At 36.2% G+C, this 14,457-nt stretch overlaps 1 protein-coding gene across 10 annotated transcripts in view; it reads left to right on the forward strand.

The window, feature by feature from the left end:
- The window catches only part of PAM (peptidylglycine alpha-amidating monooxygenase), a 369,904-nt gene that overhangs the window by 104,831 nt on the left and 250,616 nt on the right, over positions 1-14,457 (forward strand). For all 10 annotated transcript variants that reach the window (XM_069088092.1, XM_069088091.1, XM_069088094.1 and 7 more), the window contains 2 exons: positions 7,996-8,530; positions 9,468-9,588. In XM_069088092.1, coding sequence (XP_068944193.1) covers positions 8,439-8,530; positions 9,468-9,588 — 213 coding nt within the window. In that variant the 5' untranslated portion in view covers positions 7,996-8,438. The remainder of the gene's footprint in view (positions 1-7,995; positions 8,531-9,467; positions 9,589-14,457) is intronic.

Genomic DNA, 14,457 nt, shown 5'->3' on the forward strand with positions numbered 1-14,457 from the left:
TTGTGATTTTGAAAGTCAAAGGAGTCAGAGGTAGGACCAAAGTCAGGATTCTAGTTGACCTAACAAAAGACAGAAGGAAAAATCAGGAATTGAAGCAGAGGGTGGAGACAGGTGTTAGTTCTGAACCACATTCAAAAAAGCCAGGAACCCATCTAGAATTTAAGCAAGGCAGTAGAAGTAGCATTTATAGTTCAGCAAGGATAATGCCAGGCAATATCTGCATACCTTATCAAATAATTTTGGAGGGAAAAGAGCTTGACTCTGGTAGAAACTCAAAATCCAGGAAAAAAAAATAGTAAACAGAAGAAAACTCATAATACAATTTAAAAATATTATTGTTTAATATTAGCCCAAAGGTAAACCCAGAGGAAGAAAATAACTACACAGTAAGTATAAATAAAGCCTCAAAAAACAAAACAGAATTTTTTTACCCAACAAGGACTCCTATAATAGATGTAGGAAATGAGAAGATATATTTTATATTTTTAAAAACATTTGATTTTGAAACTTAAAATTCCAGATTCTTTCCCTTCCTCCCTTGTCACCCACACTTACTGGGAAGATAAGCAATTCAATATAGGTTGTACATGTGCAGTTGTGCAAAACGTTTCTATATTGGATATATTATGAAAGACTGACTATATTCCCCTCCATCCTATCCCACCCCCTCCACTTGTTCTATTCTCTACTTTGACCCTGGCCCTTTTCAAAAGTGTGTGCTTCTAACTACCCTCCCCCGCAACCTGCCCTCCCTTCCATCATCCCTCCTCTCATCCCCTTGCCCCCTACTCCCCTGTAGGGCAAAATACCCCATTTAGTGTGTATGTCATTCCCTCCCTAAGCCAAACTCAGTGAGAGTGAGGTTGACCCATTCCCTTTTGCCTTCCTGTTCTTCCCCTCCATTGTAACAGTTTTCCCTTGCCTTTTCTATATGAGATAATTTACCCCATTCTGTCTCTCCCCAGAGAAGATATATTTTTTTAAATGAAATTAGAGCTCTTAAAAAATTGAAAAGAGATATAAACAGAAGGTAGACCACTTGACCCAAGTAGTTGATGCCCTAAAATGGAGCCAAGGGAACTCAGTGGTTCAATGAGATAAACAACAGAACAAACCCTAAAGAGTAGAAAATTGTAATATGATGTGAGGTATCTTCTATCAAAATCAACCTGAAAAATAGGCTAATGAAATATAATTTAATAATCATTTATCTCTCTGAAAACTATGAGCAAACAACTATTCTGAGTACCGTATTTAAAGTAATAATAAAAGATGAGTCCTTGGAGCTATTAGAAATAGAGTGAGAAAGTGAAAATACAAAGAATCTACCTGGCATCAAGGAAAGTGACAAAGCTGATAATTTCTTCATTCCTCTCCAGGTTCTACTTCTGATACCTCAGACTTTTTCGACTATGCCCCCAAATAGGTATTCCTCCTTCTGCACACTAAGCTTTTTTTTCCCACTTAGTTGTTTTTGGGTTTTTTCTAATTACATGAAAAGATAGTTTTCAACATTCGTCCTCCCTAAGCTTTTAAGCTCTCTTTTGTATGTTGTATTCCATCCTTTGAATGTAAGCTTCTTGAGGGAAGGGGTTCTCTTTCTTTTTGCTTATATTTGCTTATAATTCTCTGCTCTTAGCATAGTGCCTGTCACATAAGAAGCAATTAATAAATGCTTATTGACATGACTAGGGGAACAAAAAAAAAAAAACAAAAACAAATTGGGAACAACAAAGAAGTTCTGAGCCAAAATTCAGAGCTTCGGTTATCTCCCTCCCTCAAAAAAAAATTTGTGCAAATAATTAAAAAGAAGTAGTTCATATATAATCAGGATCACACAACACTACACTGCAAGGGTTTTTTTTAAAAAGACAAAATCCTGGAATCCATTTATTTTTTGTTTTCTTTATCATTATTTATTCTGGGAGTTTTGTGGAATTTTGCTGGAGTATTTTTGGAGACATTTGGGCTCTTTAGGACTTTTCATATTGTCATTTTAAGTGGAAAGCTATGCTTAAATAGATTTTGTTGATTACAGATTGCTTACTCCCCTCCATCCAACCTGCTATTATCTTCTTCCATGGCACTGATGATAAGAAGACATATAGGGGAAAGGAAATAAGCATTTATATAGTGCCTACTGTGTGCCAGACACTGCACTAAGCACTTTTATAAATCTTATCTCATCTGGTTCTCATAGCAACCCTGGGTGGTACATGGTATTATGCCTATTTTATAGTTGAGGAAACTGAGGCAAACAGAGTTTAAGTGATTTACCCAGGGCCACATAGGTAGTGTGTGAGACTAGATTTGAACCCAGGTCTTCCTGATTTCAGGCCCAAAGCTATCAACTGCTACACCAGTTGCCTGTCAATGTCTAAAAGAAATAGTGCCTTAAAAGAAAGCAGTGGATAGAACTCCTGGAGTGAGGATGACTCATCTTCCTAAATTCAAACACTTCCTAGCTATGTTGCCTTGGGCAAGTAACTAAACCCTGTTTGCCTCAGTTTCCACGTCTATAAAATGAGTTGGAGAAGGAAATGGAAAACCACTCCAGCATCTTTGCCAAGAAAACCCCAAATAGAGTCACAAAGAGTCAGACATGATTGAAATGACTGAACAACAACATTTAGAGTACTTGACTTCCTACTCCAACATTCCAATGGATGTGTGATCTCATTTATAAGGGTGTTCCCTCCAGAAATGTGGATCACAACCTGTCCGTGTATACACCCAATCTCTGTAACCCTCATCCGTATCCTAATCATATCATCAGTCTGCCACAGATTTCTACCCAGCACTCAGGGTACCTTCCTCGAGTTGTTTGGATATCATAAGGATACCAGTAAAACTCATAGGGTGTCCATCAGTTAACCCTTTGCACTCTCAGCATGTTTAATCATTCTTTTTTCATGATGATGAAATCCTTTAAGCAACTTCTGCCGTGTAAATTATGGTTTATGCTATTTTGTACGCAGCAGGTCCACCATGTACTTTTTCCCATTGCCCTTTGGCAACTTCAGTTCTTGACACATTACTGAAAAAGAAAAATCTTTTGAACTTTTAGCAGATCATTAAGTACCAATTTTGAACTCATTCTTCAAACTTCCCCTAAATAAAAGATAACTTAATCATTTTGGACAGAATCCTAGATGGCGACTAGATGTTAGTCTTGTTCTTTTTATGGATTTGATGTTTGACTTGGGGAGGAAAATCCAATGTGTAAAAACAAGATATATACAGGATAAATGAGAGGTAATCTCCGAGGGCAGGATAACTGGGAAAGGCTTCTCTTAAAGACCAACAAGAGGACTTAGAATATGTATTGGTGGAGAAAACCTGTATCATAACTCCTTGAAATGTTAAAGCAAAATGGCTAAACACCAAATAATTGCCTTTTTCTGTAAAAACAAACAAACAACCACTTGTGAATTGTTACGTGGATACAGTTTGATGCTTTACTGGCAGTGCTTTAAGCTACCTTTAGAAAACAACAATATGAATGCTAACCAGAACTTTTTAATACAGCAAAATGGATAGTATAGTAATAATAGTACTACCTTTCTGCAACTGACATCTAACAATGTTATATTTTCTTTGAAAAGGTGAAGAATTGTCCCTCATCCTGTAAGAAAGCTTTTCAATTTAATTCATAGTGATTATATAAACATAAGTGAAGAATTGCTACAATTACAATAGCAAATATTTTAGAGCCACTATCATCATGCCCTTGGCCTGTCTCACTAGAGATAAGATAATTACTCATTTTTCGGGTAACTTTTTATTGAAACATATCAGATATATTTACTTGCCTAAAAGTATAATATATATAAAGATATTTATATTTGTATCTATGTTAAGTGAAAAAAAAACCTCCCTTTGGTGACAGGTAGCATCAATAGTCCCGTAGAAATAAAGAGCAAAAAAAAAACAAAACTAAACTAAAACACTCTGCTTTAGAATCATCTATTTTCCTAGGGTAAAGGGAAACTATCTCATTTCTATTGTAATTAACACTCATTTCAAATTACTAGTGATAGAAACTTATGAGATTTTGTAATGCTCAGGTTACAGGAAATGTGGAAAATGACTCCTATGTGCCTCCACATCTACAGATTCCCAAAGATGTAGCAGTTCCGCTGGTCATTTTCAGCATAGGGGCATTAGACTCATGTCATGTGACAGATAGTAATTATGAGGTAATCCTCCCCTAACAGTCAGCATTGATTGGATACCTATTAGAGAAATAATAGAAGATCTCACGGGTACCATTCAGTCTGTGATTCTGTTGCAGCAGTAACTTAACAACAGTAACCAATTTTATTTTTCCAGTCCCAGTGATCAGTAACAGACTCCCTCTAAATATGTCCATTAGTCATCACATCTTTCTGTCCTGAAAACACTTCCACAAGGAAAATAACAAGGCATTATTCTTAATTAAATTTCCCAACTTTGTGTAATATTCTCATGACTTCACAACATATCAAATTCAGTATTTCAATATTTAATTTAGGACAAAGTGTATGCGTTAGCTTCACATGCTATCCAGCCATCCACCCTCCCAGACAGACCATTTTAACACCTGCCCACCACTGTTGACTTGTTCCTCATCATGTGGGCAAACACTTCCCACACCATACCTGGGACCTGGGCTTCCATGCCCTGGAAAAAGGGAATACATATAAAAGACTATTTTACATATGATCTCAACACAGAGCATTTTGAACTTACTTAAGAGTAATAATTTAATGATTTTAATTATAAGACCTTTAAAAATAGATAAAATAATAAGATAATAATTGAAGTATTTTTACAATAATAATTTTTGGATAATTTTGTTGTTTTAATTGTTGCTGTTGTTCCCTTAGACTTTTTGTGACCCCATTTGTGGGTTTTTTGCCAAAGATACTGGAGTAGTTTGCCATTTCCTTCTCCAGGAAACTTAGGCAAGCAGGGTTAAGTGACTTGCCCAGGGTCACACAGCTAGGAAGATCTGAGGTCAAATTTGAATTCAGGTCTTCCTAACTCCAGGCCCAGTGCTCTATCCACTGAGCTAAATAATTTTTACCTTGCCTTCATTGCAATCTGGATATAAACTAAAATAATTTTAATTGGCTTTCTGATGTCTACAGAATATTTCATGGAATAAAACATTATTAACTCATAGGATTAGTACTTACTAAGATAACATAGAAAGAACTGTGTCTATAAAACATTTTCTTCCCAGAAACCCAGTGTGCACTACCCCATTAACACAAGAGTGCCTGGCATATGGTGAGCATTTAACAAATGCTTGTTGATTGATTGACAACATCCATTAGAGGAATGGGCACAAATTTACGATGATAGTGAGGCACACACACAGGAAAACTTATTGTCAAGGCAATTAAAAACTCTGGGAAAAAGGGCCTTAAAGTTCTTCCTCCCTCCCTTCCTCCCTTCCTCCCTTCCTTCCTTCCTTCCTTCCTTCCTTCCTTCCTTCCTTCCTTCCTTCCTTCCTTCCTTCCCTCTTTCCTTTGTTCCTTCCTTTTTCTGGAATCCTCTCTGCAGAGGATTAGCAGAACTTGATTTTGTAGCTAGCTTTCTTCATTGCTGCCACGAGTCTTGATCCTTGAAGCTTTTTCTGCCTTCAGTGACTGCCTCTCTATAGAAACATTTGTCTAGAGGGTATGTCTCTGCTCCCTCGATGTTACCTTAACCACTTTCATACTGACTCTCCATTGCTGCACTGAAGATTCTCAGAGAGTTTTGCTGTTAGATGTCATGACAGTGGTGGAGAAGGGAAGGAAAGAAGCAGGAGAGAAAATCTCTTTGCCTCTCAAAAGGTAAAGAGCTGGGTTTTTTGGGTTTGTTGTTTTGGGTTTTTTTTTTTTGACTGTTAGCTTTCTTTCTCCCTCTTTCCAAATTATTGAATTTAATCTAATATTTCACATCACCCTCCATGGCTTCCTGTTGCCTCTAAGAACAAATACAAAGTTCGTTGTTTGAAATTCAAAGCCCTTCATTACCTAACCCTGCCTTTTCCATTCTTCTTACACTTTACTCCCTGACATGTCCATCCAGTGACATTGGTCTACTAGACCCGAGTTCGGTTCCAGCCTCAGACACTTAACATACACAAAAAAAGCAACTAGCCATGTAACCTTGGGCAAGTTACTTAACCCTAGTTGCCCACCAAAAGGCAAAAAAAAAAAAAAAGACACTCAATCTTTCTGTTCCAGGCATTCTTTCTGGCTATCCCCCATACCTGGAAGGTTCTCCCTCTTGCACTCTAACTACTGACCTCCCTGGCAGCCAACTAAAATTTCATCTTCTAGAGAAAGCCTTCACTAACCCCCTTTTAATTCCAGTATTTTCACTCTTTGAATTATTTCCCATTTATCCAGTACACAGCTTACTTTGTATATATTTGTTTGTGTGTTACTCCCTCCATTATATTGTAAGCTCCTTGAGGGCAAGAACTGTCATTTGCCCCTTTTTGTTTTCCTGGTACTTTGCATAATGCCTGGCATGTATTTGATTTTAAGGGTCAGCTCAAGGAGTGTCTAGTTATTGTTTAGCTATATAAATCTAGTTATCTAGACTTTACTTCCTTCTCACTCAAATGACTCATTCTCACCTCTGATTAGGGTTAATCTGGCTTCATTTTTAGTCAATTTAGCACCTCATTATCATTAGGCCCCTTTCTGTGATTAGTTCCTCAGCTTTCAAGGAACAATTCTTTTGCAACAAGATTTTTTTTTTTTGCTTTTTTTGGAGGGCAATTGGGGTTAATTAACTTGCCCAAGGTTACATGGCTAGTTTTTGTGTGTGTGTGTGTGTGGGGGGGCAGTGTTAAGTGTCTGAGGCCGGAACCGAACTCAGGTCCTCCTGACTCCTGGGCCAGCACTTTACTCACTGCGCCACCTAGCCACCCCTAACGATTTTTTTTGCAGGTTTAGTCTTGCTTGAATTATATTTAGTGTAAGGTATATTTTTTAAATAGTTATGATGAACTTTGTGTATTTTATGTATTTTATTTTTTTAATCACCAATATCTTTTGAATTTGGAGAGTAGCATATAAAATATATTATTTTGAAACTTTTATATAATACTAGCATAGAATTGTTTGTTTTTCTTAGACTAGTGGTTGAATATATGTGGTTTTCTCCTGTGGTTATGGTGAATGGTATAATAAACCATTTTAAATAAATCTTTTTAATTAATAAATCTTTTTTAATAAAGCTAATGTATACAGGCAGTGATGCATGATTTTAAATACCTGATTTCTGAACATAAACCTTAAAACATACTGAAACATTCAGCGAACAAGAAGCCAATTAGTAAACAGAATTTTAAGTGTATTTTAGTAGAATTCACAACACATAATGTTAAATATGACCCTAATTCCGAATGTCCTGATCGTTTTGTCAGTCTGAGGAATCTCATCATAAAACATGTTTGTTAGTGTGTATTAGATGCTAGCTAAGTGGCACTGTTACTTTTTGTATCTCTCTTTTCATGTCCCCAAAATTGAAGTGCCTTTTGAAAGTTATACACCACTATTTCCATATCATCTCACTTAATAGTTCATAATCTACAGGATTTTTAGAAGACTTCCCGGTGCATACAGAGGCATGTCTTTGTTCTCATAATCTTTCTGATTACTGTTGTATCCCAATGCTCTGTCTCAGCTTCTCTTTTGTGTTCAGTCGTCTTTTTCATATGACAGTAATCTATTATGTGAATAACTTTTCTTAGCTAGAACAAGATATTATCAGAGGTTGGAAATGCTTTTTTAGTCATAGAGGGAAAAGATATAAGGAAGGAAATGTGGAACGGTAATTGTGTGGGGGTGGAGGAAGAAAGACAGATCAACAGCCGAGGCATTTCTCACTGGGTTGGGCTAAAGCTTATGAAAGTATTAATGTATTAAAAAAAAACCTCAACAGGGATTTGCTGAGGACAAATGCTGTAATGTGTTAGTCATCCATTATCTGCTTCTATTTTTGCAGGTTCCGAATGATGAATGACGTTGGTTTGTGTGATATCCCTCACAGCCTCTGTTATTGTGGATTGATAAGTCACCTGCCGGTCTATACTGAGCACCAGAGTCAAAAGCTTCAGAGGGGGGAAACATCAGGACTACCTCTTTGCTTCTGTTTCTTGACTGGAAAAAAGTACAGCGTAACCTCGCTGTGAAAGATTTCTTCCAACAGATTTTTTTTGCAGCTAATGATAAGAAACAACATAGCATCGTCCACCTTCCTGATACATCGCGCATCACCTCCCAAGACAGATGGTTTGTCCAGCGCTGTGGGGGACGCCTGCAGAGCCGATGATAATGAAGTAGTGAATTGAATACAGCCACTGCTGCCTAATTGTTGGGATCACACCCGATAGAGCAGTTCTGCCCTTTTTCTACTGCTCTAATCGGGCCAGGAACAGCAGGGTGGACATGGCTGGCCTCGTTAATAAACTGCTAATACTGTTCCTTGTTTTTCAAAACAGCTGTTTGGGTTTTAGAAGCCCACTATCTGTCTTTAAGAGGTGGGTTTTACGGGAGAGCTGATGTTTATGATGGTTTTTGTGCATGCAATTTAAAGGTGCAATCACTTTCTCAGCTGTAAGTCTTAGAAACAGGTACCAGCTAAATATAATTTATTGAAACTGTGTTTATTTTTTGTGAGTGTAACTTCTCGAAAACTAGGTCTTTGTTTTGAAATGAACCCATTGTATAGCAGCCAGGTTTCCTGTTTTTCAAAACTCTAATGAGAAGTTTTGATTTCTAATACCAGTCTTTCCTTTGCGTGAGTTATCCAGAAACCACGTTACAGTTGTTTAAACTTAAGCACTCTCTTGTTATCACATCTAGAAGTATAAAATATCTTGTTAGACTTTGGCATTAGGTGAGTGGGATAGATATATCACAGACACCAGCAGCTCACCAAAAAGCAGAGTTGTAGACACACTTCTGTTAATTACCCTGTTAAATATTTTATTCACATAGTTCTTTTACATTCAATTATCCCCCCTCCCCCTCAGCAGTCTGCTTACTACTAACGTGTTTTGCCTTAGTTCCTGACTGGTAGTATTCATAATAATATTTGAACCACATCTTCATGAAGTTATAAAAAAATTTCCTGGATTGTAGTTACTATTCTCAGGTTGAGGAAATTGGCATTTCTTTGATTCTTTTCACTTATTGGACATTGTAATTTCATTAATCATTTTATTAATTCCCATTTTGAATAGTGTAAAAACAAGTGTTAAATGTATTTCATTTGCCTATTTTTATTTTATCCTAACCCTGAGTTAGAAAGTATTTTGGGGAGTTTATTATATGTCTAGGAAGTCTAGTGTTTTTATTTTGTCTAAATACATGAGACTAATCTAGAAGGATTTATATTAAATAGCTGAAAATCCTATTTTTCTTATTAAAGTTCCTTTGTACTCAAGATTCTTAAAACTTTGTATCCCTTTTCAGGTATAAAGAAAGTACCAGATCATTTCCAAATGAATGCCTCGGCACCACTAGACCAGTAATCCCTATTGATTCATCAGATTTTGCTTTGGACATCCGCATGCCTGGGGTTACACCAAAGCAGGTAAAGGGAACCCTATTATATTTCTTACTTGTTATATATACTCTTGATGACTAGAGCAGAGAAACTTTATCTACAATTAGAACTGTCTTGAAAATTAAGCTTTATGCCTATTTTTTTTTCTCCTGGAGGAGTTGAAACTCTTTAGACAGTGCTAAAATGATTGAATGGTATCTGTGGGGAGTGGGGTAAGGGAGGGGAAGGTAGGAATGGCACTCGAGTTAAGATGAGAATTCGGTGGTTTCATTTTTAATTTTCCTGAGACTATCACCGTGTATATAAGTGCAACTTAGAAGATTTCCTTTTTGTGATTCTCCAAGGAGTAATATTCTTTCTAATGCAATGTATATGGATTAAAATATGAAAAATTATTCTAATAAAGTGAAATTATATCTAGCAGTTGTATCGAAGAGATTACTGCCTGTAAATATCCTATTGCAACCACAAGTTGGAAAGTTTTTTTAAAGAACAAAATAATATCTGAAAACAAACTATTTCATGCTTTAAAAAGTTAAAAAAAATTATTCTAACAGGTGGCTTAGTATGTGCTGTTACTTACCGTGTGATAGCTAAGCCCCGAAATATGAATAAAATGTACCTGAGCAAAATGAGAGAGGTTATTCCCCCCCCCAAGTATATGTAATAGCTTATCTCCAGTACTTTGGTGTTTCAGGGTGTTTCATTAAGCATAAAAAGCCCTGGGTTAATTATGTTTTGCAGTTAGGCAGTGAAGGGATTTATATGTGTCATTAAAAGATAGTACTTTCTTTTTGAAGGGCTGCAGAGGCATGAAAAGGACAGGGTGTTGTTGAACTGCAGTGGATGACTCATTGTTGCAGACAGCATTTTTTTTGCACTGAAAAATAAAATGATTCCAACTATTGGGGGTATGTCTTTGAAGTAGGTATCCAAAAGCCCTAGGAAGTTTATGTGGGCATTTGGGGAGGGAGGCTTTTCACACTGACTTGTTTGAGGAAGGATAACTTGTTGACCTAGTGATCTATTAATAACTGTTTGTATTAGCACTGTGAAAATACTCCCTTTCTGAAAATATCCATGTATTCCAATTTTGGTATGTTAATTTATTGGTCTCCTAAACTTGAATTTCACAAAGCCTTATTGATAGTACTTAGCTAAAAGAAGAATAATAAGAGAGAAAAAGAAGAAAGATGAGAAAATGTTCTCCCACTTTATGCTTTGGATGAAATATTTAGATCAGAGAACTAATTTTCCTGTATTTTATTCAACCTAGATTTCCATGTTGTTGAAAATGTGGCAAACTTATTTAAATATTGTTGAAATTATCTCCTTTTCTCAGAAATCTTTCATTTGTCAGATAGATCTTGAGTCCTAGATGAGATTTTTTTTATTCCTAATTATTCTCTTCCCTTTTTTCCTCCATTATAATGTGTTAATTATGACTTTATCCAAGAAAGAGAGGGGGATGTAGCTACCGAAGGACAAATTCCAGGCGATCCATTTTAGGACAATCACAAAATAAAATGTTTGTTAGTTTTGTGATTTAAATCATAAGGTCTCTTATGATTATCAAAATAATAATAGAAAATATTTGCTCCAATATAATTATCTGCTATATATATATATATATTATATGTACTATGCATATCACATATAGTATAAGTGTACCGTTAGTTTGTAGAGTAATTATAGTAACTGACTTTACAATCTACAAAGTGCTTAATATACATTATCTTATTTGAGTCTCATAACAATACCATGATGTAGCCACAACAGGTAATATTATCCCCATTTTATTACAAAGGAGGAAGTTGAAGTTGAGAGGTGAAGTACTTTGCCAGCTGCCATGTAATTAGTACATGTCAGAAGCAGAATTTGAACTCAGATTTTCCTGACTTTAATTCCAGAACTCTTCTTCATACACCATGATACCTCTTATATATAGCTGCTATAGTGTATACAGAAGAAGGCATTTTGTGAACTTTAAAGTACTAGGTAATTGTGAGTTGTTATCATGGACACACATGGAGTATATAATATTACACATCTGCTATGTGGTCTTTACACTATAGCCACCCATATGTGTGTGTAATGTGCATGTGTGTGTATGATGTGTATTTCCAAAAGACATAGATAAAATAGGTACATGTATATATCATATTTTGCTAGTTAGCTCTGTATCTTAACTTGAGAATCTTGAATGATTCAGTGACTATGATCTGGCTTCCCTTGATTAGTTCAGATTTAGATGCCAAATTCATCACTTTCTTCTGTTTTCTGACTTCTACTCTCTGACTGTCAAACTTTAGTAGACACTCTTTCACCCAATGTACCTGTTGCACGACATACTTCTTGGCCAACTCTACAAATGAAAACAAATATGAGCTCTGAATAGCCAGGCAAAGAAAGTTAGCTGGGTCCCCCGTACACTTTCAAGACTTCTAGGAGATTTTGATAGGCACACCCAATTAGTCAGCTGCCATTTATTAAGTGCCTACTATGTTCCAAACAGTTTACCAAGCACTGGACAAAGAAGATACAAGATAGTCTCAAAGAGCTCATAGTGTAATGGAAGAGACAGAATTCCAACAGCTATGTACAAACTAGAGATAATATCAGAGGAAAAACACTAAAAATAAGAAGGAATGGAAAAGGCTTCCTGAAGAGAAGGAAGCCAGGGGAACCAGGAGGCAGAGATGAGAGGGGAGAGAGTTATAGGCCTGAGAGAAAGTTAGTGTAAATTCAGAGAGGAGGCAGAGTTCCTTGTTCATGGAACAGCAAGGAGGCAGATGTCACTGGATCACAGAGTACATGTAAGATAGTAATGTGCAATAATGGACTTTGGAAGTCAAACAAAGGATTTTATATTTGATCCTAGAGATAATAGGGAGCCACTGGTGTTGATGGAAATGGTGGGTAGTGATATATTCAGACTTTCTGGAAGATCGATTTGAGAGCTGAGTGGAGAACGCAGAAAATATAGTTTTTATTCTTATTCAAGAGATAACAAAAGGAACATATCCCATGACAGAAGGAAGAAATAGAAGGAAAAAAAAAAAGAATGAAGTCAGAATGGGAGATACGAAGGAATCCATAACAGTGTAGAGAGTTTTGAAAATGGAGAAATATAAAGGAGAAAAGGATAATTAAGGAAAGAGGTGAAAAGAGAAAAGGAAGGAGCAGTAATAGTCCCTTAAATTGGTACAGCCATTTACAGTATACAGAAAACTTTCACATTCATTTGCTGCCCTCTACAACAACCCTCTTAGGAAAGTACAGAAAGAATTACTGTCATCACCCTTGTTTTACAAATTAAGAAACTGAAGCCATGGAGGTTAATGGTCTTGCCCTAGCCTATATAGCTAATAAGTGATGGCCCAGAACTGGAATTTAGGCCTTTTGACTCCTGGTCTGTCCCACCACAAAGGGAAAATACTAGAAAGAAGGTTGGGGAAAGTAAATGAGTATGGAAACTTAAGAAAGAAGGACATGAATGGCAAAGAAAAGAAAAGAGAGAAAAAAGACTAATTAAAGCTTAGGGTGGTGGGAGGGACTTAATCATTGGGAGAGAATGAGTTAGAATTTTAGGGTAAAGATTTGGGGATGGACACATAAAATTACAGAATATTAGATAGAAAAGAAACTTTACATGTTTCTTATCTAATTTCCTCTTTTTATGTATAAGGAAACTGAAAACCAGAGAGTTGAAGTGACATCCAGTAAGAGAACTTGAGTTAGAACCCAGAATAGTCAGTCTGCTGCATTGTCATCAAAATGATCATAAATAATTTAATAGTATGACTCCATTTAAAGTAAATCCCCAGAGACAAGGAAAAAGTCCATTGTCTGATGAAAAAAATTCCTTTGTAATAAAATTAGCCATATCTTTTTTGTCTCTAGATTTTTGTACTCTCTTCCTCTTCAGGAAAGTTATTCCCATTTAGTACATAATTATCACCACAACTGGGAAACAAGGTTATCTACAACATAAGAAGAAAAAGAAAATCTCTGAAGGCTCCTTGGTGTAGCCCTTTGAAGTACTTAATATATAACATAGCTGTATGTTAAGTACATAATACATATGAGTTTAAAGACTGATAGAACTTTAAAGGACCTTGGAAATCATTTAGTTCAACCCATTCATTCTGTGAATGTAGAAACAGACCAAAGAGATTAAATGATTTACTTGGCACAGAGGTAAGAATAGGAGAAGAAGTTGCATGGAGAAGAAAATTAATTTCCCCTTTCCTCTCTTTTTTCAGCTCTAATTAGTTATTATACAAATGTTGCAATAATATCACCATAGAATAATATCATTTAATTAAAATTCACAGTTAGCAAGTAACATTCTGTATCATCTGTCTACAAAGCTAAATAGACATAGTCTGTGATATCTAGTTGAAATGTTTTCATGTGCAAAGTACATTATCTACAACAGCTTTTTGAAATAGATAATGCAAGTGTTAAAAACAACTGCACTTTATGGGTGTTACGTTTGAGATTCAGATAAGTAATTTATCTACAGTTACTCGATTGGGAAGTGTCAGAACTTTTCACTATACCATGCTTATTTATCTCCCTGTCTTCTAGAAGATCACAGGGAATATCAGTAGCAGGGCTGACTCTAGGTAAAGTATTGAAGTAGTCAGAATTTGTCTTTGAGTTTCCCTCTCCCTCCCTCTCTCTCTCTCTCTCTCTCTCTCTCTCTCTATATGTCTCTGTCTCTCTCTCCCTCTCTCTCTCTTTTCCTCTCCATCTCCTTCCCCCTTTCTCTCTCCCTCTGCCTCTCTGTCACCTTCCCTCCCTGTATCTCTGTTTTTCTGTCTCTGACTCTTTTTCTCTCTGTCTCTATGTCTCTGTCTCTCTATCCCTGTCTCTGTCTGTCTCTCTGTC

This window comes from Petaurus breviceps, unplaced genomic scaffold (genome assembly GCF_028583685.1).
Source record: "Petaurus breviceps papuanus isolate PSGF00001 unplaced genomic scaffold, PetGlider_PUasm1.0 184, whole genome shotgun sequence".
Classification (NCBI taxonomy): Eukaryota; Metazoa; Chordata; class Mammalia; order Diprotodontia; family Petauridae; genus Petaurus; species Petaurus breviceps.